The 26,994-nt window shown below is 38.9% G+C and overlaps 1 protein-coding gene and 1 long non-coding RNA gene across 38 annotated transcripts in view; one reads left to right on the top strand and one right to left on the bottom strand.

Moving 5' to 3' along the window:
• LOC131511549 (uncharacterized) overlaps positions 1-26,994 on the top strand; it is an 81,075-nt gene that overhangs the window by 17,863 nt on the left and 36,218 nt on the right. The window contains exons 3-6 of one of the 3 annotated variants that reach the window (XR_009261572.1): positions 10,287-10,586; positions 15,632-15,834; positions 18,823-18,878; positions 25,336-25,429. This is a non-coding gene — a long non-coding RNA (uncharacterized LOC131511549). Of the gene's footprint in view, positions 1-10,286; positions 10,587-15,631; positions 15,835-18,822; positions 18,879-25,335; positions 25,553-26,994 lie in introns of those variants that run through there. The other 2 variants (XR_009261573.1, XR_009261574.1) reach the window with 2 other exon arrangements.
• The window catches only part of CLASP2 (cytoplasmic linker associated protein 2), a 183,918-nt gene that overhangs the window by 137,433 nt on the left and 19,491 nt on the right, over positions 1-26,994 (bottom strand). For 34 of the 35 annotated variants that reach the window (XM_058729221.1, XM_058729225.1, XM_058729223.1 and 31 more), the window contains exons 3-7: positions 25,440-25,543; positions 23,659-23,750; positions 22,422-22,497; positions 20,495-20,592; positions 10,988-11,058 (exon numbers count right to left, since the gene is read on the bottom strand). In XM_058729221.1, coding sequence (XP_058585204.1) covers positions 10,988-11,058; positions 20,495-20,592; positions 22,422-22,497; positions 23,659-23,750; positions 25,440-25,543 — 441 coding nt within the window. Of the gene's footprint in view, positions 1-5,513; positions 6,093-10,987; positions 11,059-20,494; positions 20,593-22,421; positions 22,498-23,658; positions 23,751-25,439; positions 25,544-26,994 lie in introns of those variants that run through there. The other variant, XM_058729258.1, reaches the window with a different exon arrangement.

The following is a 26,994-nucleotide window of genomic DNA, read 5'->3' as shown; positions in this document are numbered from 1 at the left end:
TGGAACCCTAATAAAATTATAAGCACCATCATAAGACCACAGAAAATGAGGCAGGGCAAAGTATGTGAAATCAGCACCCGAAAGAGAGCAAATTCTTATAAAATGAAAATTAAAAGAAAGTTTTTGAAGAATAAAACCACAGTAAAGCTGCAACTCATAATTCTCAGAAGCAGACTGAGACAGCAATGAGAACTCATCTAACCCACCTTGTAGAATGACAGGAGTGACAATCTCTAAGCCAGCAAATACAGGAATGATTTGCAAGGAACCACTGAAAATCTATGAAATGATTTCATCATTTAGCTCTTCCCACGCCCAACTCAGAAAGCTCAATATTTTATATAAAAGTGTGCATGTTTATACACGCACGTGTGTGTGCCTATGTGCACATGTGCGCGTGTGCATGCACACACACACACACACACACCTGTAAAAATAGAACCACCAGAAAAGGGGAAAAGGTTTAGCCATATTAACTTTTATTTGTTAAAATTAAAATTTAATAGAAGGATTAGATGAGAAAGTCAAGGAGAACTCCTAGAATACAAAGTAAAAGAGAAAGCCATAAAACTTAATAGAGGAGACAAAATAAAGGACAGTGAATCAACACAGGAGGTTCAACATATATCTGATGGGTTAACAATTCCATAAGGAGAGACTAAAGCTAATGAAGGGGAGAAACTTACCAAAAGAAAATAATAGAAGATTTCTCATAGTTAAAGAAAATGACAAGTGTTCAGAAGTAAAAATAATCAAATAGCAAACATTTAAAATATACTCAATTTAAACGAAAACAGAAACTTTCAGTAAAATGACTAGAAATTAAAACTCCAAGTGCTTCAAAATAAAACAGCCAAATTTTAATATTCACATAATGATGCTATGTTTTCAGCAGCACAGTTCATTTTAAATTGTTAACAATTTTATTTATAAAAAATAAAGTCCATCTTATATAAAGTTGGAAAGAAACGAAATTTGATAAAGTCTCTTAGAATTTCTAGGTAGGCATTAACTCACTAGTTAAAAAGCCTACTTGAAGTCTTACACCCTTTTCTTTAAAGAAGCCCATAGAAACTTTAAGACCTTTGATAGTTCAATGAAGGGGCAAACACAATTTAAACCATCACTCGTTATTAATAAAATTCAAAACAACATATTTCATGATAATCATAATATCAAGTATATAATAAGTGAGGCTCAAATTAAGGTTTATTTATACCCGTTATAAAAACCACGTTGGGTAAATTTCCATGAGCACTTCAGTTGGTCATATTAGCTGTCGAGAACATCAACTATACATTCTACATGCACAAAAAAAAAAAAAAAAGATGTAAGCCTTTTCTTGAAGATTCGGGTTCATTAGCAACATCATGCTGGAGGATATGTTGCTACTGGGGCCCAAGCCCTTGCACCCAGACGGGTAAATGGAGTCTGTTTCAAGAAGGCTAAGATTTTCGATCCTCGTACCCAGTGCTACTGCCTATCTTGCCGAATGTCCAATCTTTTATCCCTTGTAACTTACTTCTTCTCCCTACTGACTCTTTGTTTTCCCCGTTATCACTGCTCCTAGAAAACAAGTGTGGCCCTTTTGCCAGTGAGTTAAAGGGTTGCTTTCTTTCAGTGATTTGTATTACCCAATTCTAGCACAGAATATTCAAAGGTACAGGAGAGGCCTGATCTATCCAGCACTGGTTCTTGCTATTGTTCCCTACCCACGAAATCAGTACTGATACGTCAGTTTGGAGTGGTCCAGAAGGCTTACCTCTAGTAAAGTCAAGGTTGTATCATTACTTGTATATGGTTTTTTAAAAGATTCATGTTTGGCAGAATAGACTGTGTTGAAATGTTGTTAAGTGTAGAAACAGTCCGTTTGCAACAAAACCTTATTTCTTTCCAGCCATTCTGCAGCATAACAAAAGGCCAAATTCCTCTCATGAGCTTTTGAGGCAGATTGCAGGGCCCAGTGCCACATAATAATCCTACAGGTTTTTAACTCTATGTGGTTTGACTGCCCGGAGTTACTTCACAATCATCTGACTACTTGGTTTTATATTCCTGGATTAGGATAAAGAAAACTAAACAGAAAGGCACGTAAGAGCCACCCTCAACAGCTCTTTGCTTGATAGTCATTATAGTATTTCGAAAATCTTAGTTTGCCTGTTAATAAAACTGCCAATAAAATCTTTCATATGGCCTTGAAGTTAGGCTTATGTAACATATATTTAATAGACAACAGATTGATAACCAGAATATGGAAAGAGAACTATCAAAAACAACAAAGTAGAATAACCAAAAAGTTGGCGAAGGATGCCAGAATGCAATCCATAGAAGAGGAAATACAAATAACCAAACATCTTGATCAACCTTATTAGACAGCAGAGATGCTTTTAAAAGGATGAGATATTTTTCATCCATTTGATAGGCAAATTTTAAAAATAGTAACAATAGCGAGGGGCGCCTGGGTGGCTGATGGGCTAAGCGTCTGACTTCAGCTCAGGTCATGACCTCGCCGTTCGTGGGCTCAAGCCCCACATCGGGCTCTGTGCAGCCTGCTTCAGGTTCTGTGTCTCCCTCTCTTTCTGCCCCTCCCCCACTCATGCTCGCTCGCTCTCTCTCTCAAAAATAAAATAAACATTAAAAAATTAAAAAAAAATAGCGACAGCAAGAACTGAAAAGAATGTAGGACAGCAAGCACTGATGGTGAGAATGTAAGTAGTAAAGCCTCTTTTGGAGGATATTATAGCTGTAACTAACACAATTTGAAATGAATACAAACCTAGGTCCAGAAATTCTGCTCTATAGTATTTTAAGAAACATATGTGTGTGTGTATGTATACATACATATGATTTACAGAAAGCTGCTTCAGAATCATTTAGAGAAATTATATATGATCAAACAACCTAAAGTTCTTTAAAAGAAAAAATGGTCAGGATTCATCCATACTACGCAATATCATGCAACAGTTCAAACAAACAAGACAGTTTACACGAGGACATTAAAAAGAACACAAAACCCTACGTCACACTGAGTAGACACCGCAAACGGCGAGAATCCTTTCAGAATAGTATCGTTTACGTGGACAGAGTCCAAACAAAACCATTCATCTTGCTTCTTAGTATGCAGGTGAGGCACAGTAAAAGGTATGCGAAGACAAACACCATACTAATGGTTCACCTCCTTCTACGCCTAGGCTTGAGGTGGCTCTGAGGGGAATTTGCCTTTATCTGTGTTGCCTGAATTTTGAAAAGAAGATATTGCCGTTACTTAAAATGAAGAATAAGAAACCCAGGTCAGGAAGAGCATAAACCATTTGCTATTCATGTTCACGTGGTACCCGTATGGTACAAGCACACTACATGTGAAAAAGACTAACATACAGAGGAGTAAACGCGGAATTGTTAAGAACTTCAAATCCCTAGATAACCTGTTACATACTGTTTAGATTTCCCATTTTGATTTATGTTTTTAAGTTTATCTTGAGAGAGAGAGAGAGAGAGAATGCAAGCGCACAAACACAAGCTGGAGAGGGGCAAAGAGAGAGGGAGAGAGGATCCCAAGCTATTAGTGCAGAGCCCAATGGGGGGGTGGGGGGTGGACCCGCCTTGAGCTCACCAACTGGACCGTGAGATCCTGACCTGAGCCGAAATTAAGGGTGAGACACTTAACTGACTGAGCCACCCATGTGCCCCTTTATTTTAATTTTTAAAATAAATTAAAAAATTTTTAAAGTAAACTCTATGCCCAATGTGGCACTCAGATTCACGACACCAAGATCAAGACCCTGAGCAAGGCAGGCACCCACCTAGACTTCCTATTTCCAAATAAAGGTGTATTACTATATTAATAAAACACAATAAAAGTATTTCCGTTTTGAAGACCAGAGGCGCAGGAAAGTTACCCTCCGAGCTTTATAAGAGGCTGTTACTTCGATTTTTAAAAATTCAGACTATTCCTAAACAGTCTGAATGTATTTATGTATTGCTTGAAAAAAGAAAAATTAAGTAAATAGCCATGGAATCTATGTTTAAGAAAGAAAAAAAAAAAAAGGAAATAAAATCTGAATATGGCCCAAATCAAATGCAACATTTAGAGTTGCCTGTAAATTAAGGTTTACAATATAAATAAATATATAAACATGCAATGTCCTTAGTTATATGAGAAACTAATGTATCAATTTTGATGGATTTTGCCTTAAAACTTCATAGTTAAAATTATTTCTATAAGGACATATAAACCAGTTACATAAATTCTTGGCATAAACCACTGCAATATCAACACAAGATATACTATTATATTTCCATCAGCATGTACATAGCGGTTCAAAAGACTGATGATGATGTACCTACATCATCATTTTGGTACATTTGCATCCCATTTCTCATCGTGGGCTCGAGCCCCACATCGGGGCCCCAAGGGGACCAACTCCTGAGAGTTTTGAGTCATTATACTGTCATAAGGAAGGATAAAACTGTTAGAGTTAAAACTTCTGAATACAGACCAGTCTTCCTTAAGAACCCAGTGGAAAACATACACAATATTTTGGAGGAACTTCAAATTCCCCTTCATACACATCTCTGGTACTGATGAGACTATGAAGTATACCTCTAAGCATCTTAACAAAAGCTTTAATAATGGAAAAAACAAACAGAAACACCGTCAAGTAGGAAGTGTTATGAAGGACAATACCAAACACAACTTGAGGTTCTAGATTCGGTTCTGGTTCGCTCTCCGTGCCTAGATGTGGAACTTAACACGTCAGCAAGCCTCAGTTTCCCAATCTGTGAAATGGAAATACTAAGATACTCTGGACACCTCATTTGGCTCTGTACCTGAGGAGTTAACGTATACTAAGTATATATATCAAAGTGCTTTGGAACACTATAAAGCACTACAGAAATATTTTAAAAATTAATCTTACTATAATAAAACACTGGGAAAATCAATTTTTAATCAAATTATACCCTACATAGGACCTGTAAAAAACTATTTTCCAGAGAGCGATTTACTAGGGACACTGACAAATCACAAGCACGGTAATTAAAACAGTGTCTATGGCAAGCCATTTTGCTTCTTTAAATACTTTATCACCACAGAATTCTACTTGTCATCTCCAGCAGGAGAGAGGACGGGCTCGCTAACCAAAGCTCCCTGCCAAAACCTGTCATTCTTCAAAGGGCCGTGTTCTCTCTTCAAAGGTTTTGCATATATTCCATGTTTCTTCCGATATCCCTTCACATCCACCACCAGAGCCTGAGAGCTCGCTTGGGTTGCAAGGTAAATTGTCACATCTGCTAGATCCTGTCCGGACGTATCAAGTAGAAAGGAATGCTACACGCAAGTAAGCACACATGTGCACATATGCACACACGACTGCACACACACACACACACACACACACACGCAAGTGTCCTTCGTTCTTCGGGGGAGAAATGTATTTCTCACACAGCAAATGACGGTCACTTTCAAAGGAAGTGCAGAACGCAAGCGTAAGAGGAGAAGAGACCTTACTCACCATCTCCCATAGCCATTCGGAGGGTCCCGGGAGCCTTATGGAACCAAGGGGTCGGACGGCACAGCAAACAAACGCAGCTCGGTGCCTGCGCCACTGGCTCGGCCTGCAGCCGCAGACACCCGGAGCGAGCACTGTGTGACCCAGGCCGCGCCGCAGCTCTGCACCGCGATCGCCAACAGCTGCTACTCCACTTCAAAATAAAAGTCTGGGGTCTTGCGGAAACCCTGGCCTCTTTGGTGGAACCCGGCGGAGCGGGATCAAGATTATCCCCTAACTGCACACATGCGGTTACCTACAGGTGACGATGCTTCTCCCTGTCCCGGCTGCCTGGAATTTAATGCAAGAACAGCTCTGGGAGCCAATAAACGCCATCCCACTGGGGGACTTTTAATGCAATCATCAAAACACAAGGCATGTGTTCAGCAATCATTTTCTGCTTCTCTAAAGATATCCATGTAATCAGTAGCAATCACATGATCTGACGGATTAACTGATTTGTGCCTTTTAAAAAGGTCTTCATCCTTTTGTCGTTACCTTTTAATGTTTACAACAGAGACTGCTGGAAGTGCACAAACAGGAATAGCCCAGTTTCCATGATTAACTGCTCTCATTATGCAGGAAGCATTTCTGGCTGCCGTAAACAAATCACGTCAAAGGCAGCCCATCAAAGGCCACTCTGTGTGCGGACAGCAGAGCCACACGGAACAAAGCTTGCTTCTGCTGGAGACAGAACCTAGCCAGTGCGCAGCTGCGGGACTCGGAGCGCCCTCCATCCAAGCTGCACAACCATCAGCACAGTGTCAAGCTCCGGGAAGGCCCCGGGGCTCGTGGTCACAAACAGACACGTTTTAAAATCAATCTAAGAAAAGGGCTTCTTTGCTTTTCACTAAAGGCTATGTTACAAACCCAGAAAAAACCAGACTTCAAAGTTACCTTATTGCCAAGTATCAAGGTAATTCCAAAGCCGGATTTCTATGCTTTGTTTTACTGCCAGCCTCCTAGAGCAATTCTTTTCCTAGCAACTGTTTCAAATAGAGAAGCTGGGAAATATTTTACAGTGATTTCACCCCAAGACTTCATTAGGTCCTGCACACATGAGACAGATCAGAATTATGCACAGTTTTTTCACAGTGAAGGAGAAACAGACTTGCAGTCACAGCCACCAACACTGTTGGTGTTTACTTCTCAGCGTAGGAGACAGTCTAGAAAGCTCCATGACAACAACAGGCCCAGCCATAATCACAGGGAGCCTGCAACCCTCACCCTTTTCCTTCCTCCAGGGCTGGTGTTGCCTCCTTCCAGCCTTGATCTGATTAATGGTAAACTCAGTTTCCTTATAACAGCAGAGGGAATTCCACTGTACTCAGGGATTCTGCCTAACTTACTTTGTAACATGAGAATTAAAGTCAGACTTGAAGAACCCTCCAGACAAAAAAAAATGTGCATTTCTGGCCTTCCTAAACTAAATGATATGCTCAAATCTCTGATGACACAATTTTACTTTGTGATTTGAGTGTGCTGAACTAATTCTCTTGAAAACCAAGTCGAAGAATTCAACCAAAACTGAAATCAAGAGTACAGAGGGGCACTTGGGTGGCTCAGTCAGTGTCCAACCTCAGCTCAGGTCATGATCTTCCAGTTTGTGAGTTAGAGCCCCCCGTCAGGCTCTCTGCTGTGAGCACAGAGCCTGCTTCAGATCCTCTGTCCCTCACCTGCTCTCTCTGTCTCTCTCAAAAATTAACATAAAAGAAAAAGAGTACAGATACGGCAATTCTGAAAGAAACCAGAGACAAAAGCATGAAATGTAAAACTGTACACCGAGACATGCATAAGGGAGAAGAGGCAGACTAAAGAGAAAAAATGAACAAGACTATTTCTTCAAACAGTAAATAAATGCAAGGTAGGGTTAGATCATATCACTCCCGACTCCCCACGTCTCTCTCCAGCCGAAAATGCTTCCTCCTCCCAGGGGTCTATCAAAACCCCTCCGAAGCTTACAACAAGGCCCTCGTGTCATGTTTCCTGCTTATTTTTCCAGCTACAGCTGATACATGGTCTTCCTTCCACTTACCCCTAGCTAGCATCACTGGGCTCCAGCCAGCCCTAAAAGTCCTTTTCTACCTCTGGGCCTTTACGGTCACATTTTCTCTACCCAAAGCACGTTTCCTACCATTTATCCCATGACTAGCTCATTCTCATTTATCAGGTCATAATTCAAATATGTCAACTCTCAGAGAGGCTTGCCCCAGTAATTATGTCTAAAGGGGCATCACTGAGTCACTCACCATGTCTATACCCTATTTACTTCACTTAATGACAGTTCAGATGACAACTTTCAGCTATAATGACTCCTAAAACATTATACCACCTTTATAACAAATCCTCCGGGTTTTATTGTTTTTATTTTTGTCTGTGTTTACTAAAAGGAATTTTTCATACCCAAACATTCTAAATCAGAAGTGTGAGGTTTCATTATTATCATTTTAGGCAAAGTCACACTAAAAATTTTTATCTACTGTAATAGTTTCTAGACTATCATATGGAACAACTCTGAACTGAATGTCATGTTTGGGTGAACTCACAACAATTTGCTTTGCATATATATGTCCATCAAGTATCTTCAATGGCTTTTCAGTCTGTTATGTGCAGGAACTATCTGCACAAGTTTTGTGTTGAGCCTTTACTCTGCCCTAAAATGCTTTCCTGTTCTATAATTTTAACGTTTTAGGCTGGGTGCACAATTACAATAAGCCAATAAGGGCTGAAAATTTTGTAGGGAAAAATCGTGCAAAAATTAAAAAAAAAACAAACTATTACTTTGGGTACAAAAGTTTTGCCCTCAAATTGTTACTTACAAAAATTTGTTTTCAGTGTTCAGTTGATATATTTCTCTACCTATAAAAATTATTCAAAAATTACTCACGGAGCGCATGGGTGGCTCAGCTGGTTGAGCATCTGACTCTTGATTTCAACTCAGGTCATGATCTCACAGTTCATGAGTTTGAGCCCCGTGTCAGGCTCTGCACTATGTCAGCGTGGAGCCCACCTGGGATTCTCTCTCCCTCTCCCTCTGCCTCTACTCCACATTCTCTCTCTCTCTCAAAAATAAATAAACTTAAAAAAAAATTACTCATTATCCTAGGTTGGGATTACATAAATCATAATGTTAGTGGAAATAATTTCTTCAATTAGTGGTTTTCACTTAGCGGCAAGGATTTTAGGAATAATTTAATTTCATTAAACAAAGGGTAGTTGTATTTCTCCCATTACCAACTGTAATCACTGTGGATATTCATTCATTCACTTGTTTATAATCTAGCTCCCTGGCTAGAGTGTAGGCTCCCTGAGGCAGAAACTTTGTCTTCTTCACTGCTGTGATGATACCTAATTTATATTTTAAGCTTATTCTCATTTCTGGGTAGAAAATAGATTCTAAAGTGCAAACATGGACCAGGTTTCTATTGCAGTCATCCAGGTAAAAGCTGAAGACTGACGGTGGGGTTTTAGCAGTGGAGACAGGGAAAAAAATGAACACATTTTGGATGTATTAAGATTTTAAAGGTAGACAGACGGGCGGTCAATTCAGGTTTCTGGCCTGAGCTGATGGTGGCAGCTGAAATGGGTAAACGGGGAACCACAGGTTTGAGGGGAAGGAAAAGACAACGGGCTTCCCACTTTCGGAGATCCCTATTAGGCACCCTAATGGGAATGTCATCGAGGCCACAGACTACCCAAACTAGAGCATTAGACAGACGAACGAGGGCCACAGAACCACACATTTAGTTAGGTGTCAACAGCGAATAGTTATCATTTCAGCCCAAAGGCTTTAATTACATTACTGAGAGAGAATACAGACAAGGTAGAAGAGAGACCTGGGCCCTGGGACTTGGCAACATGACCTGGGACTTGGCTTCCCTCTTCTAATCTCTTCCCTTATTAACAAATCCATGAAAGTGTTGTTCAATGACAGCATTACACTGTCTTCAAACCCATCCTGACCTATTTCTACATCCTACTGTATATACATACATAAATCAAACTTTAATGTTCACATTTGACCACACTTGAAATATTCACATGATAATCTCCAAGACAAATAAATGTCAGATCCTGACCCCAAACCTCCTGTTTATGGAGAGATAAACAAGAGAAAAAGAAATGGGAGCTAACAGAATAGAGAATACAAAATCAATTTCGAAGGTAACAGAAATAACCTCACAAAACACAAGAGATCACACTTTTGAAATAAGCCGTATTCATATAAGAAATATCTTAAATTTATAATATGCAAGATACTTTTTTCTTAGAGTTGTAACTACAGAGTCTGGAATACGCAGGTGAGGGTGCACTAGAAATCGTATGAAAACACAGCCATCCCAATCCAAGGAATTTTAACAACCATCCATCTTCCTGCTGTTTCTGGTTTCTATAGAAATAGAGGTGACTGCTAGAAAAAGAAGGATAAGGTACTTAAAACACCTTCTATTCAGGGAAGAGTGAGAAACAGCTGGCAGTCAGGACTGGTAGCACTGAAGTCAATTTATGCTTCTGGAACTAAGTTTAGATTAGGGTAGACAATCTTTTTAGCACTAAACTCTCACTCCACCTGCCTTCCTGCAACACAAGGCTTAGTCTTGGTTTCATCCAGAGAAAAGGAACTATATTATATTAGCAACTAGTTTTCCCATTATTTGACTATGTAACAACTCACACACCCAATATTTCCCCCAACATCACTTACATTACTAAAGCTAACCACGTTCTCTTTTATAGGAACCTACTTTCCTAGGTGGAAAAACCACCTATAACTATCTTTGGAAGTAGAAGATATTCTTCACATATGTGGCTAATTATTATTTAAAACCTAAAGTCTAAGTAAATGCCGCCCAATAAAAGCAAACACAATCTCACAACCTTACAAAAAGAAGAGCAACCACAAAATGGAGTAAGTGCCAGATATTAACCTGAAACCTCTTTGAATTCCAATGCGGTCTCATTCTACTTGAGAAGCCAAAGACGATCATGCTGGTGAGCTCCTACATCTATGTCTCTTCACCAGTATCAAGTCTACAGGTAGGTGTGACAGAACCCATCGACCCCACAACTTCTGCTAACAACTAAGTAAAACAACTACTCTGAGAATAAAAAACACTGTATTCATGAAACACAGAAGGCAAGAGGGTCAACGTTTCTTCAACTCAGAAGATACAAAAACTCAGGCAAAACAACAGTATCATTTTACCCCTTTGACCCATAATTAAATTTTCAGTTACTCCAAAAGAGTCAAGAGGACAGCGAATGGTCAGCAGTATGGAAAGACTTTGTTATTATCTCCTAACTAAGCTTCGGGCCACAAAATCATATCTGCCGAATCAGTGATAAAACAGTTGACCTGAAAACACGTTTCAGTCTCTAAAACTTGGCTAAATAATCTTAGAAATGTTTGAGAACTGGGATAACTTAATTATTCTTACCTTTGCAGACACTCAAAATCATACCGCCTGAATTTTGCACTTCATCAAATTTGGCAAAAATCATCTCTAATCTGGGAATAAAGAACACATTTTGTTTACTTACAGTTTAAACAGAATTTCCTTCACTATCTCCCTGAGAGAAATAAGGTCAGGGATTCAGTTAGTTCTACATGACTCTGTCTAACAATGATCTCACTCACTGAGAGAAAACACAAAGCCCGTCCCTCATGAGTAGAGAAGGAACCTAACACAGGCACATCTCCACGCACACAGCTTCGCGTTTCCTCATAAAATTATTTTTCCAAACCCATTAGAAATCTTTTAGTTACAACCTCATAATAAATCCACTCAGTCACCAACACATCTTTAAAAAGTACATACTCTTAAACACTGAGAACAAACTGAGGGTTGATGGGGGCTGGGGGAGAGGGGAAAGCGGGTGATGGGCATTGAGGAGGGCACCTGTTGGAATCAACACTGGGTGTTGTATGGAAACCAATTTGACAATAATTATACTTAATATAAAAAGAAAAAGAAACAAAGTACATACGATCATGCAAAGGAAACTTAAGGCAAACATAAAAGCAATGATATAAAATGTCAGAGGGGCGCCTGGGTGGCGCAGTCGGTTAAGCATCCGACTTCAGCCAGGTCACGATCTCGCGGTCCGTGAGTTCGAGCCCCGCGTCAGGCTCTGGGCTGATGGCTCGGAGCCTGGAGCCTGTTTCCGATTCTGTGTCTCCCTCTCTCTCTGCCCCTCCCCCGTTCATGCTCTGTCTCTCTCTGTCCCAAAAATAAATAAAAAACGTTGAAAAAAAATTAAAAAAAAAAAAAATAATAATAATAAAATGTCAGAAACTACAGTGATGCAGGTACGGCTGATAATTTGACATTTTCTCTATTAACCTGTTTTCATTCAACACCAATTCCATCAGTGCTTCTGATTTTATATTCAGAATTACTTTCTATACTTCTATCTCCCCCCCCCCTTTTTTTTTTAGCTAAAATGTATTTCTTATTACAACAGCAATGTACATTCATTATAAAAGAAAGCTAGGAAATGTAATTAGGAACAAAGGAAAAAACCCAAAACACAATCCCACCATCCAAGTTTTTAAACCACATGCTTTCTGATGGTTTGTATTTATATATAATTTTTCTTCAGATCCAAAGGCAATCATGTTGACAGCACTATTTTTTAGTTCACTTTGCCTTTACTTTCCACTATATCATGTTATGGTTTATTCTTAAAGTTATGACTTAGAGATTTGGGGAAGGAAGAGGGCCGTTGTCATGGTTTTTTTTTTTACTTGCCAGATGTTGTTCTCTGACTCACCTTTGTTTTTGTCAGTGTCATTTCTACAACCTTAGTTAAGCGTTGGTCCACATTCTGTCATTTACTTGTAAATTGAGGATATGTTTGGTCTTAAAAATACATGTTTTTTTTAGCTGAAAACCTTCTAGGAACTCTTCATAATGAGATTTCTAAACCTTAACCTCACCTCCTACCCCCATTAAATTCAACAAATAAAAATATTCACACATCTGGGGTGCCAGGGTGGCTCTGTGGGTTAAGCCTCTGACTTTGGCTCAGGTCATGATCTCACAGTTCGGGAGTTCGAGCCTGACATCAGGCTCTCTGCAGTCAGCACAGAGCCTGCTTTGGTTCCTCTGTCCTCCTCTCTCTGCCCTTCCCGTGCACACATGCACTCTCTCTCAAAAAATAAACACACATTAAAAATTCACACATCTAGAAGGACTTCAGTTTAAAGACACAGGTTGCTCATTTACAGCTCTTCCAGAGTACTGAGCAGACAGCAGACAGGCTGCCCAGAGAAAAGAGGTGGGCAAGACGAATGCGGGAAGAAACCCTGGAACCGGAAGGTGGGACCTCGGAATGAAGACCAGACAGACAGGAACAGAAAGGAGAGGATCCAGGAGAGCTCTTTGGGGAAAAAGGCAGAACAAAGATGTTAAGAAGTATGAAATTAACATACAGCTAGAGTAGCAAAGTGGGAGTAAGAAACTGACGATAGAAAGCTGAGAGAGAACTGGTAAGGAATTAAGGTGGGCAGACAAAACATACAGCAAGAAATGTCTACAGGCAGCTTTAATTTAAAAAAGGAGGGGGGGGAATAAGCTGAAATTCTAGGGAAATATAATGGTAATAGGGAAGGAGGGAGGGAGGTTTAGTTAAGGTGGAAGATATCACCCAAAGGTCTTTGAAACTGGGTTCGGCTACGAGAGATGCACACTGAGCTTATCTCACACCCTTTATCCTGCTGCCAACCCTCACTTAGCTTCCTATAACTATCCTGCTCTCTCTTCTCAGTCTCCCTTTTTTTTTTTTTTTTTTTAGTTTTTATTTATTCATGTAAGTAATCTCTATACCCGACATGGGGCTCAAACTCACCACCCCAATATCAAGAAGTCACATGCTCTTCTGACTGAGCCAGCCAGGCACCCCCAGTCCCCCTTTCCCTCTAATGCTTCTCACTTGACCAACTTCCACGTGAAACATTGACATTTGCTTAGTATTCACTGAAAGGATTTTAGTTCCCTGTTTAAAATTTTATAAGAAGTTCACACCTTCCTATCTTTATTTTTTTTTTACTATTTTTATTTTATTTGAAAGAGTGAGAGAGATCCTGCATGTGCATGAGTGGGGTAGGAGGGGGAGGGGCAGAGGGGGAGAGACAGAGAGAGAGAGAATGAATATCTTATGCAGGCTCCCCGCTCAGCCTCAGGACCCTGACACGGGGCTCAATCCCACAACCCTGAGATCGTGACCAGAGCCAAAATCAAGAGTCAGACGCTCAACCAACTAAGCCACCCAGGCACCCCACACCTTATGATCTTTAAAAGAAAAAACTAAACATACTATAATTTTCTTTCTATGTGGCCCTCGCCAGATTGCCCTCATCCCTGATCATTAAGTCTCAAATAATACAAAGCTCCATATAACTATTTAGCTTATTCATAGTGGAAGATCACTGCACATATAATCTGATGGCAAAGGAATAAGGGCAGAAAGAAGAGACGAGGATCTTTTAAGTAATTCAGGAAGAAAAAAAATTATAAAATTCAGTGGAAAGAAAGTACAAAGAAGCCGGATTGTCCAAAAGGCCAGTGAGGTTCTGGGAAGGTTCTGACTCAGGAGAAAGACAGAGACCAACCAGTAAAGCTTCAGTATAGAACTGGAAAAGCAACCCTAACCAAAGTCCACATTTAAGTTTAGAGTCAAAACAACAAATTTCACTGTAGTTTTGATCTGTATTTCTCAAGATGGCTAATGGTGCTGAACATCTTTATTATGGGTTTATTGGCCATTTGTATTTCTTCTATTCAAATCCTTTGCCTGTTTTTAAAATTGGTTATCTGTCCTTTCACTGTTGAATTGTAGAAGTTTTTTATAGATTATTTATATACTCAGGACATAAGTCTTTTATGAGATGTATGATTTGTAAATATTTTCCCCATTATGTGGGTTTTCTTCAGATTTCTTGATGGTATCCCCTGAAGCCCAAGTGTTGGGGTGTATTTTGATGAAGTACAATATACCTATTTATTTATTTTGAGAGAGTGATCATGAGTGGGGGAGAGGCAGAGAGAAAGAGACAATCTCAAGCAGGTTCTGCGCTGTCGGCACAGAGCCTGACACGGGGCTCGATCTCAAAAACTGTGAGATCATGACCTGAACTGAAATCAAGAGTCAGATGCTTAACCGACTGAGCCACTCGGGCACCCCAATATATCTATTTTTAATTTGGCTGCTTATGCTTACACTTATGCGTATGTAAGAAACCAATGCCTAGCATTTTCTAAGTTTTATCGTTTTAGCTCTTACATTTAGTTTTATGATCCATGTAGACTTAATTTGGGGGTTTGGTGTGAAAAAGCCCAACTTTTTTCTATTGCCCATGGAAATTCGGTTTTTACAGCATCATTTGTAGAAAAGACTATTCTTTTTCCATTGAGTGGTGTCAGTACTTTTGACAAAAATCAACGGGCCATAAATGTAAGGGTTTATTTCTAGACTCTTACACTGATCACATGCCTAGTGTTAATGCCACTACCACACCACCAGGCCTTATCTTTTTAAAAATAGCTGACAAAGGAAGAAAAAATTTTAATTATTATTTTAAAACTATTTGATTCAATGGCTTTATAAATTCTACTTACGTTTAGCTATTTTAATAAAGAAGGTCTTTGACATAAATAAGGGTGGGCAAAACCAGAAATTTACCCTAAAGAGTTGTATCCAACAGGAAATTTGGAAATCACAAAGAGAGCAGCATTTGAGAAACAGAAATATCCTTTCTGAAAATTAAACTTTTATGACCACTATATGATTAAAAAATACAATTTCAAAGAAATTTAATATTCGATATAAAGTTAACTTTTGAGAATAAACGCTGGTGGAAAGAGGGCAACAGTGGAACATTATTTGAAGAAAGAAGTAAACCAAACAGTCATTCATTATTTTACCTTATGAAAGTTTTAGATTCTTTGATATACATGGGTCCAGTATTTTGAAGATTCAAAATAGTGCCTACAAAATAGTGAGGTCATCATATGCTAAAAGGATAGAAGACACTCTGTGCATGCTTGAAGCAAAGCTCATCACACCTTACACCTACACAGAGTCCTTCCCATTCCGTACTACCCGGCAGAGAAGCACCGTGGAGAAGAACAACACGAGCACAGCACTGAGGAAAGAACTGTGGACCGGAAGTCAGAAAGCCTCAGCTTCTCACCAACTACCTGTCTCTGCTCTGGTCTCAGACTCCTGAGCTGTCGAGTGACTAGCCCGCTTAGAGGTTGGAGAAACAAGAAGAATGGACACGGTTAGTAAGTCATTGGCTTATTTCAGTAAGAACATTAGCATAAGCTATCCAGGTATGATAAAACCCTTAAAGTTGATTCTGATGGGGGGAGAAAAAGCACATAAGGAGTTTCCCCTAACAACTAAAGTTACTTATAAAACATAACTTGGGAAGAAAGGAATATTACACACTAATCTTACTTGGAGCATAAATGCAAAAATCCTAAGCACATATATGGACACTTAATTTATGAACACAAGGAACACTGAAGAAAGACATTTTCAATAAGTGGTCTGGGTCAAGTGGACACCCACATGGAAAAAAAAATGTATCTGCACCCCTATCTCACACCATTTTCAAGGAAAATACCACATGGCCTATACATCTAAATGTGAATGAAACTTGAAGACAATTACCCAGAGCATGTCTTTAAGACACTAGGGTAAGTAAATATTTCTTAAACGAGGCACAAAAATGTCTAATTGTAAAGGAAATGACTGAAAACTGCATGAAAATTAAAACTCACGTATGCGAAAAGACATCGCCAAGAAAGTAAAAAGGCAAGTCATAAGGTGGGAGAGGATATCTGAAGCATATACATAGCTGACAATGGGCCTGTATCTAGAACATATTTTTTAAAAGTTCTAATAATCAATTTTTTTAAATGACAGACCACCAAATTTTTTAAAAACAGGCAAAGACCTGAAAAGACACTTTAAAAGAACATATCCAAATGACTGATAAATGCATTAAACAGTGATCTTCTTTATTAGTAATCAGAAAAATGCAGATAATAACACATTCACCAGAAATCTAAAGTTAGTAAAAATAAGACTAATAATTTAGGCAAGTAACAGTGAAAATATAGACTAATAGGAAGTTGCAAACAGTGCCAGTAAGAATATAAATGGGTACAACCACTCTGGACAAGTGTTTGTCAATATCAGTTACAGGTGAACATACCCTATGGCCCAAAAATTTCACTCTCAGACATATTCTAAGAGAATGAATACATACGCACACCAAAAGACATGTACAAGAATGTTTTTAATAGCATTATCCAAAAAAGCTGCAAGCTGAAAACAACCCACAAACCCATCATTAGTATGGATTCATAGTATAATCTATTCGTAAAATGGAAAACTATATGGCAATGAAAATAAACCAACTGTAGCCAGATCCAACAACCCAAATGAATTAAAAAAAAAAAAAATTAACTGAGAGAAGGCAGACACAAAAGAACACATACTTTATGATTCCATTTATATAAAATTCAAAAACAGGCAAAATGAAACTATAGTGATAAAAAGCGGGATCATGGTTACTTTTGGGAAGGACAGAAAAGGCAAGAATTAAAAAGGATTTGGGGAGGCTTCTGGATGATTATAATGTTCTACTTTGCCACCTGTGTGGTAGACACATGGGTATATTCACTTTGTGATAATTTACACAGCTGCATACTTAAGAGTTACATATTTTTCTGTATGATGCCATACTTGAATAAAATTGTAAAATTATTTAATAAAAAGTAATTTCAGTATACATTTTTAATTTTTTTAATGTTTTATTTTTGAAAGAGAGCGAGCGAGCGAGCGAGCAAGGGGCAGAGAGAGAGAGGGAGACACAGAATCTGAAGCACGCTCCAGGCTCTGAGCTGTCAGCACAGAGCCCGACATGGGGCTTAAACCCAAGAACCTTGAGATCAGGACTTGAGCTAAAGTCAGGCACTTAACCGACTGAGCCACCTAGGCGTCCCTAAATTTTAAAATATATATAACATAACATATATACATACATATATGCACATACTCATACACGTAAATATATTACATTAACATCAATTCTCTCATTCACATAAAATAACGTACTTTACTCAAATGAAATTGTTAGCTTTGTAAGTAGAAAATGAAGAAGCACTCAAAATAATGCATATTCCATGTGCAATCTTGTTACCAAAAAATAATCGGTACTGGGAAAAAACTACATGGTAAGAGACACAGCCAGATAGGAAGAGAGTTACGACAACAGAACAGACCACCACCTCTTTTTTTTTTTAATGTTTTTTTTTTTTTTTTTTTATTTTTGGGACAGAGAGAGACAGAGCATGAACGGGGGAGGGGCAGAGAGAGAGGGAGACACAGAATCGGAAACAGGCTCCAGGCTCCGAGCCATCAGCCCAGAGCCTGACGTGGGGCTCGAACTCACGGACCGCGAGATCGTGACCTGGCTGAAGTCAGACGCTTAACCGACTGCGCCACCCAGGCGCCCCCAGACCACCACCTCTTAAGTGGTCTGGCTTTTCCTGACACCACCCTACACCACCAAAAATCTATCAAGCCTCCAGATCCAACCAGCAAGTTACAGGGGGTGAGGACAGAAGAATATCTTAAACCACAACCACAGGAAAGGAACTAGCAATATTCAGAATACGGGAAACTTTACAGGATAAACTGCCTGGCTTATTGAACAAATAAACACAAGGGGGAAAAAAGTGTTGGAGGTACATAAAGATTTGGAAAGACTTGTAAGAACATACCAGCTAATTGCGGGACTTCATTTGGGTATTGATACAAACAAAAACAGACACATATTTATGATGTTTAAAAGCAACTGGAAATTGGGGCGCCTGGGTGGCTCAGTCGGTTAAGCGTCCGACTTCGGCTCAGGTCACGATCTCGCGGTCCGTGAGTTCGAGCCCCGCGTCGGGCCCTGGGCTGACGGCTCAGAGCCTGGAGCCTGCTTCGGATTCTGTGTCTCCCTCTCTCTCTGCCCCTCCCCCACTCATGCTCTGTCTCTCTCTGCCCCTCGAAAATAAAGAAACGTAATAAAAAAAAAATTTTTAAAGCAATTGGAAATTTGTTTTTTGGGTTCTTTGAAACAACTGGAAATGTGAATGCTGACTGGATATTTGACTTATAGAATTATTTGCAAAATATTTTTAACTTGTGATGACAGTATTATGGTCGTGACTGGAAAAAAACCTCTTTTTCAATTTCTGAATAATTACAGATGAAACATCATAACTTGGGCTATGCTTCAAAAGAATACAGGACAAGAGTAAGTAGGTAAGAGTAGAACATATGAAGCTGGCCATGAGTTGTTAACTGTTGAAGCTGTGTAATGGGTACATGAAGGTTCATTATACTACTGCCTACTTTAGCATATGTTTGAAATTTTCCATAATAAAAAGTTAAAAAAGACAACAAAAAAACCTTTCAAGCCTCCCTTAAAATGGGGACTAAAATTTGATAACAAAAAAATTTAATTGGAATAGTATCTTTTTTTTAAACCTATTTTTTTAAGTTTACTTATTTATTTTGAGAGAAAGAAAAAGGGAGAGAGGGAATCCCAAGCCGGTTCTACACTGTCAGTGCAGAGCCTCATGTGGGGTTTGAACTCACAGAACCATGAGATCATGACCTGAGCTGAAACCAAGAGCTGGATGCTTAACCAACTGAGCCACCCAGTTGGCCCTTAAGTTTATTTCTGCAGGGGGAGAGAAAGCACAAGCAGGAGAAGGGCAGAGAGAGAGAGATAGAGGGAGACACAAAACCCGAAGCAGGCCCCAGGTTCTGAGCTGTCAGCGCATAGCTGGACGACATGGGGCTTGAACTCACTAACTGTGAGATCACGACCTGAGCTGAAGTCGGATCCTTAACCAACTTAGGCGCCCAGGGACCCCTGAAATAAGATCTTTAATAAAAATAGAAACTCTGAGAATTACTAAAGAAAAAAAGTACCTCTGAAGAAAATGTTGATATTGATGGGATTTTTATTTTTACTGACCTGATTGATGAGACTCAGATATTCTTAATTTTCCTTTTATTTGACTACACTTTAAGAGTAGTGACTAGGGGTGCCTGGGCGGCTCAATTGTTAAGCAGCTGACTTCGGCTGAGGTCACGACCTCATGGTTCATGAATTCGAGCCCTGTGTTGGGTTCTGTGCTGACAGCTCAGAGCCCGGAGCCTGTTTCAGATTCTGTGTCTCCCTCTCTCTCTTCCCCTCCCCCGTGTGCACATGTGCTCTTTCTCTCTCTCTCTCTCTCAAAAAAAAAAAAAAAAAAAAAAAAAAGAGTATGACTAATTCTTATATAGCTTTCTGTCATCCAGTACCTTGTATAGTATCTTTCAACAGGAGGCACTAAAAAAAGTATTTACTTAATGAATGGATTAATATTTTCACTATAGTCTTGCTCAAGCATCTTCCAAATACTGTAATGATTATTACTGCCTGGTATCCAAAAACAGTTTACCTGACATGGTATTTAATTACATATTAAATAGTACAGGAGTATATATATATAATCAACCAGTGTCCAAGAAAATTACAAGATCTCAAGAACTTTTTATTTAATTTTATTTTTTAAACGTTTGTTTATTTTTGAGAAAGATGGGGGCAGAGAGAGAGGGAGACGGGATCCGAAGCAGACTCTGTTTTGATAGCAGACAGCACAACGTGGGGCTCAAACCACAAGATCACGACCTGAGGCGAAGTCGGACTGTTAACCAACTGAGCCACCCAGGTGCCCCTCAAAAACTTTTTAAATGGTGATAACCTGCGTATCTTTTTGTATCTTTAGAATTTTAAAAAATTTCAGAAAATTGAACCTATTTAAAATACACGCATGAAAGTAAACTTCTAAAACGAGTGGCAAATAAACAAATGTAGCGAGACTTACCTAGCAGGGGGAATCCCCCTCTTACAGAGGTCCACCCTCACTCTCTCTCCCACATGTCTATAGATCTCCACCACAGCCAACACTGCCGCATCTCTCACCTGCCAAAGAATTCAGAAATTTAAAAAAACAAAACAAAACAAAACACCTTAGATGAAACATAATAAAATACTTCACCTCATGGCAACATACTCACACACCAACTTGAAGCTCTCAGTTGGTTTTAATGCTTCTAAACCCCTGAAAGATTTTGGCAGGTCATTAACAAAAACCAAGAGGGCCTGCAGAGAAATCTCTAGAGAAACCCTGTAAAAGGTTCTGTAGAAACCTAAAACATGTAAATAAAAGCTATTAACGTGGCTTTTAAAAAACCTTCTATTTGTAATAAGCCTGCATAAAAGCTGCCAGTAACTGTATGATTACAAATCATTACTGCGGTTAATATACTTTCCTGGAATAAAACTGCCCTTCAAGAATGTGGTCCGAACCCAACACTCAATAATGCGCAAAGCATCATTACTCACGATGGTCAAAAGATGAAAACCCAAATGTCCACCTATGGATGTATGTATAAAGAAAACGTGGTATACACACACGATGGAATATTATACAGCCTTAAAAACAAAAGGAGGAAGTCGGACAGATGACAACACAGAAGAACCCTGAAGACGTTATGCCAGGTAAAACATGTTAAATACAAAAGGACAAATTATATGGTTCCACTTTTGTGAAATACCTAGAGCGTAACAACTCACAGGAGAAAAAGTAGTATGTGGTTGCCAGGAGCTGGAGGACTGAGGGGGAATAGGGAGTTCTTGCTTAACAGGTACGGGTTTGGGAAGACAAAAAAGTTCTGGAGATAGACTGTGGTGATGGCTGCACAACAGTGTACTTAATGCCAACGAACTACACACTGAAAATCAATTAGAATGGCAGGGGTGCCTGGGAGGCTCAGTCGGTTAAGTGTCCGACTTCGGCTCAGGTCATGATCTCGCGGTTCGTGAGTTCGAGCCCCGTGTCAGGCTCTGTGCTGACAGCTCGGAGCCTGGAGCCTGCTTCGGATTCTGGGTCTCCCTCTCTCTCTGCCCCTGGAGCCTGGAGCCTGCTTCCGATTCTGTGTCTCCCTCTCTCTCTGCCCCTCCCCTGCTCATGCTCTGTCTCTCTCCTTCAAAAATAAACAAACATTAATAAAAAATGACCAGAATGGTAAATTTTATGTTGTGTATATTTTACTACAATTAAAAGAAAAAAATGTGGCCTCAAGACAGGAATTTGGAAGATGGCCATATTTTCCATGCCCAGCCCACCGCCAAAAAACAAATGAAGAGGAAGTAAAACTCTACAAACCTCCAGGGGCAGAGCCAGGCCTAGTAGCAAGGAAAACCTTATCCAGGGTTATTCCAAATGCCCAAGCTGTGCCAAAAAGGTTACAGTCAAGATTCAACTCCACTAGGATGGACAGGATCCAGAATACTCCCCTTTTATGCCTAGCATACGCAGCTCAGGTAAATTTCTAACAAGGGATATACCACTGGTACAAACTCTCGTTAAACAGGGTTCTGTGGCAAAAAGTTGTTACGCAGCCACTTTCAGGAATGAAGAAATGAGGCTGACAACCTGTCCTCACGGTTAAGTGCAGGACTACGGAAAGGAAGGCTCTTTGCCACTCCATCTTTCAAACCCGAGAACTATCCTTTCAGCACCACACATCCTTAACGCCAGTCAAACGAGTGACAAACTTAAGCAACTGAAGTGAATATAATGTGTTCTCAGGAAGTAACTGGTGGATTTTAAGAGCAAAATGACACGAAATCTTGATTTCACAACCCCCTCCACCCTCCCTCTTCTTTTTTGAAAACAGAGTAAGAGCCCTAAGAAGAAGAGGTGGCCAAAAAAGTTAGTCAATGCTTGAATGTAAATAAAATTTTACCTGACTGTTGGAATCTCCGAATAAGACACACAAATGTGGTACCAACTTGCTGAGGACTAGCGGCCGAGCCCCAAAACTAAATAAAATTTGAAACAAAATAAAGAGAATTTGGTTTTAGTCAAACAGTAAACAAACTATACTTTCTTCTGGTTTGTATCAATAAGACGGTGCACAGCACGGGCACACATCATTAAAACATGAAGGATGTGAGACACAAGCAAAAACTAATTCTAAACAATGTGAAATATGCAAAAGTGAATAATCATGACTGACAATGAAAACTGTCGACACAGGATCCAACAGAACAAAATGTTCAACCGATGGCACTCTTAAACCTAGCAACCTATCAATCGCTCATGAAAATTTGAGCTTTTGCTTTAAAATAGTGATATTTTTAGATGCTGTGTCTCCAATAAATTTGCATTCCAATAAACCTTTATTTATGTTTATTAATATTTTGATGAGGTCATGGGTTGAAAGCAAATGACAGGAGAGCCAAAAACCACAAAAGTTGTGCAGACTGAATGCACTTACAAGCTCTAGATGGCAGAAAGGACCACAGAGGAGTAAAAGAAAATAAATGAAGGTATAGTTAGAATAAAGGAAGTAACGCTATAGGAAAAGTTGAAAGTTACAATAGATCACCTATCTTGTTGCATAGAACTTGAGCACATAATCAAGAAACGGAACAAAAGCCCTGGCTTCCCAGTTTTTCGGACTGGAGTTGTGAGCTCTGTGTTATCTATGCTTCAGAGCTCTACATAATGCTACCCAATTCGCCGTCTAGCTACCTGGCCGAATCTTGGTCAGTCTATGATTTTGGTAACTACCCACAGTGGTCTAGAAAACCTAGGTGGGGGAAATAGCTACAATATCTGAAATACCACTGAGTTAAAAACAATGCCAAACTGGGTCCAGAACAGAAGAAGATCCTAAGTTATACCAGCATTCCTGTTATATGACCATCTATTTTGGGTAGCAACTATTACTCAACTTATTTAAGAAAAAAAGAGAAACACTTATCAGTGACTAGTTGTTTTAAATTAACATACACATAAAAAATTAACAGCCAAAGATATCAGATCAAATAAAAACTCTCATACCAGAGATCAATTAATAACTCATTTAAAATTTGTTATTTCCATAGCTTTCCTTGAGCTTTACAAAATGGATACTGTTTTTTCTTTTTAGCAAAATGAAAAACAAGTTGACTATTTTCAATAATCATAAAACTTACACGTTTAAGGTTTCAATAAGACATAGACACACGCCTTCTCGAGATCGAAAATTCTTGTGCTTAAAACCAGAAGTCAACTGTTCCCAAATGTACTATTTGAAGAAGTAAACAAGAATAACAAAAAATTAAATTACTCATGCTTTAATCTTTTATCTATTCCCAACCTTATCACCAACTTTCATGAGAACTCAATTTTCCCATCAGATTTTACTTCTCAGTTTTTCTAAGCCAATTTGTGCTAGCAGCATTGCTCTCACCCATTTTCTAATATTATAATCACATTTTTTGGTTTTTATTTAATATCTTTCACTTTAGATTTCAATTATTCTCAGAAAAACAATGTCCAATACCTAAAAACCTTACAATTTCCATGCACAGAGAATTCTAAGCTTTAGAAACCTTTGACAACAATGCTACCATTATAAGCCCAGTAGTCCAGTAAGCATTCAAAATGTCTAATGTTGCCTGGCAACTACTAGAGACTGTCACATGGAACAGGATTTTTCAACATTTTATAATTCAGGCTTTTCTCCTTCAGCACTGGATCCAAATACAGAAACATTATTTGGGTAAGTCATTTTATTGCTGCCTACTATAATTCTCTTTTGTAAAAAGGATACATAAACCTATACAGACAATCCAACTTTATTTTCCAAACATACAGCCAATTGTCTCAATCAGTCCTTTCTCTGCAGTTAGAAACACCATCCTTTCCATTTATTAAATTCATGCATGCATACACATACGCGCGCGCGCACACACACACACACACACACACACACACGCCCCTCTCTTCCTGGACTCTATTCAGCTCTACTAATATTACTCTCTGCCAAACTTTCTAGAAGGTAACCTGGAAGTTTACCTGGAAAACCTGAAATGTGAATAACCTGATGCAGCACCACCACCTCTGGAACACCAGTCTATATAAATACTTATATTTATGTCCAAAAACACACGTACAAGGATGTTACTTATAGTACTATTTATAATAACACATCAAAAGGGAGTTAACATTTGAACCACTAAGCAAGTGCTGAAGGATACCCACCAAACTATTAGCAAGGACTTCATTCTAAGGTGTAAAATATCTCGGCCAACAGTTTATTTTTACAATTGAACACTCTTTGGATGTTTTTCTAAAACGTATGTAATACATAATTTTAAAACTGTATTCTAAGTGATAACACATTGCATATATTGTAAATTCTGATTTTTTCTACTTAACATGAGATATTCTATAAATCTTTATTTACATGTCAATTTATTTTCAGTCTCCTTTCAAAACATCTCCCTAAGGGCTAATTTTTTTTTTTACTATATTCATAACACACAAATCAGTGTCCTAGAATATATGCTTTATCTAATTAGTAACCACCTGTTTAAATAAAAAATTTTGTTCTTGTCACTGTAAAAGTCGCAGTAATTAATACAACATTCAGTAGTTCTCAAAAGGAGCTTTCTCACTGAACACTGTATAACCTGCAGGTAAGAGAAACCAAAGAATAATATATTCAGCATATTGTCCAAGTAACAGAATCTGAGTCAGCTTTATAAAAAATGCCAAAGAGTAGAAAATAGGAAAAAGCAAAATAACACAATGTTAAACATCGACATTTTACTTTAAATTTCAATTTCTTTAGAGCATTAACAATGATTCACTGTTTCCAATTTCAGCTTCCATGTCCCTGGAGGCTTCCATGGCTCGCTGTGATTACCATCTATCTATCCCGATATTTCATCACTGATTAGCAAAATCGAAATTTAAAAGGTAGGCCTACCATAGGTGCTGCTACTTGATCCATCAGCTTCAACATCAGAGTCTGAGCTTCGTCTCGAACCTTGTCTTTGGCATCTCCCATTCTGTCTATTAAAGCTACAATAACTAGAGAAAGGCAGGAGGAAGAGAGTAAATATTTATAATTCATCTCCATTATAAGCTATATTTTACAAAATTATAATCAGCTCGTTTCATAAATGAAAAGTTATCAGGTAAGCAAATTATTTTCTTTACTCATGAGTCCAATAAAAACTAACAGAGAAGGAAGGTCCAAAAGTATACTTACAGCATGATATCCACTTATGACAATGTTCAAAAAACAGGCAGGACTAAACACTATCCTATTTAGAGACGTGTGTGGCTAGTCAAGCTCTACAGATCAGCGAGGGAATGGTCATCCGAAACGTCATGTCAGTGGTAACGTCTGGTAGAGGGAGGGAGAGGTCAGTAGGAAATGCAGAGAGGAAGTAGCTACGATGGAAGAGTTCTGGTTTCTTGACCTGGGCACAGGCAGGTGTTGGCTTATGATCACACGTCTGACAGGCACTTTTATGTATGTATGACATATTATTCTGACAAAAATAAAAGCCTAGGCCCCCGGGATTACAGTTTTTCTCTACTATGTCCAAGACTGTGGCACTGTTTCACGCAAGGAGGCAAGAAAGGCGGGTGAGAGTCTATTCTTGGAGAGTTTTCATGAAAATTGCTTCTGTAACTGTAAGTCAACAAAGAACCACAAAGAAATGACATCTGTTGAGGGTGAGGGTGAAGGGAAAGGGAGGTGAGGGCAGAATTCAGAGGGTATAGATTCTAAAGTTCACTCATAGGGCAAAAATCTCTCACAGTCAAAATTATCTTTTTGTAATCCCTTAAATCACCACTGCCCCTTGTGTGGTATTACAAGGTGTGAGGCCACATTATTTACTCTCCTTTTGTCTTTACTTTCTCAGCTCCTAAAGGTTTGCAGCAGTGCTCACCCCAAAAGGTGACTAAAAATTAAAGAGAGAATACATTTAAACAACTTAGAGTGGAGGGCACTAAGTAAGTACTCTGTGTGTCACCTGCCACCCCCCCCATCATCCTCCATGTTGGACGGCAAAGAAATTAACTTGTTTCTCTTTTGACATGATAGCTATAGCCTTCCTTTCCCTGAGGCAGTGAAGGTTGAGGCCTAGTTTAAATAAGGGAAGGAAGAAGAAATAAGATAGAGAAAGGGATTTTCTCTCATTTATTTATAGACAATTATAATTAAGTGTATACATAATTTGATGCAAATATATTCTACAATAAACACTGTCTACAATATAACAACCAGACTGATTTAGTAATAATAAACAACACTTAAGGAAAAAAGAAATTACATTATTTTTGGAAGAAAATTAGACTATAGTGAGAAGCCCACTATACCAAATGGAATATTATCCAAAAACCTAAGCTTAATCAAGGAAATGACTGTATAAGAGAACAAAGTTCTTGCCATAAAATCATAAGCCTAATCATGAGGCAACCGAAGTACCTGTCAGCTGGAACAATATAAATACTTCTCATTTTGCTTA

Source organism: Neofelis nebulosa, chromosome 5, assembly GCF_028018385.1.
Source record: "Neofelis nebulosa isolate mNeoNeb1 chromosome 5, mNeoNeb1.pri, whole genome shotgun sequence".
Lineage (NCBI taxonomy): Eukaryota > Metazoa > Chordata > Mammalia > Carnivora > Felidae > Neofelis > Neofelis nebulosa.
This window is presented reverse-complemented; position numbering and strand designations above follow the sequence as displayed.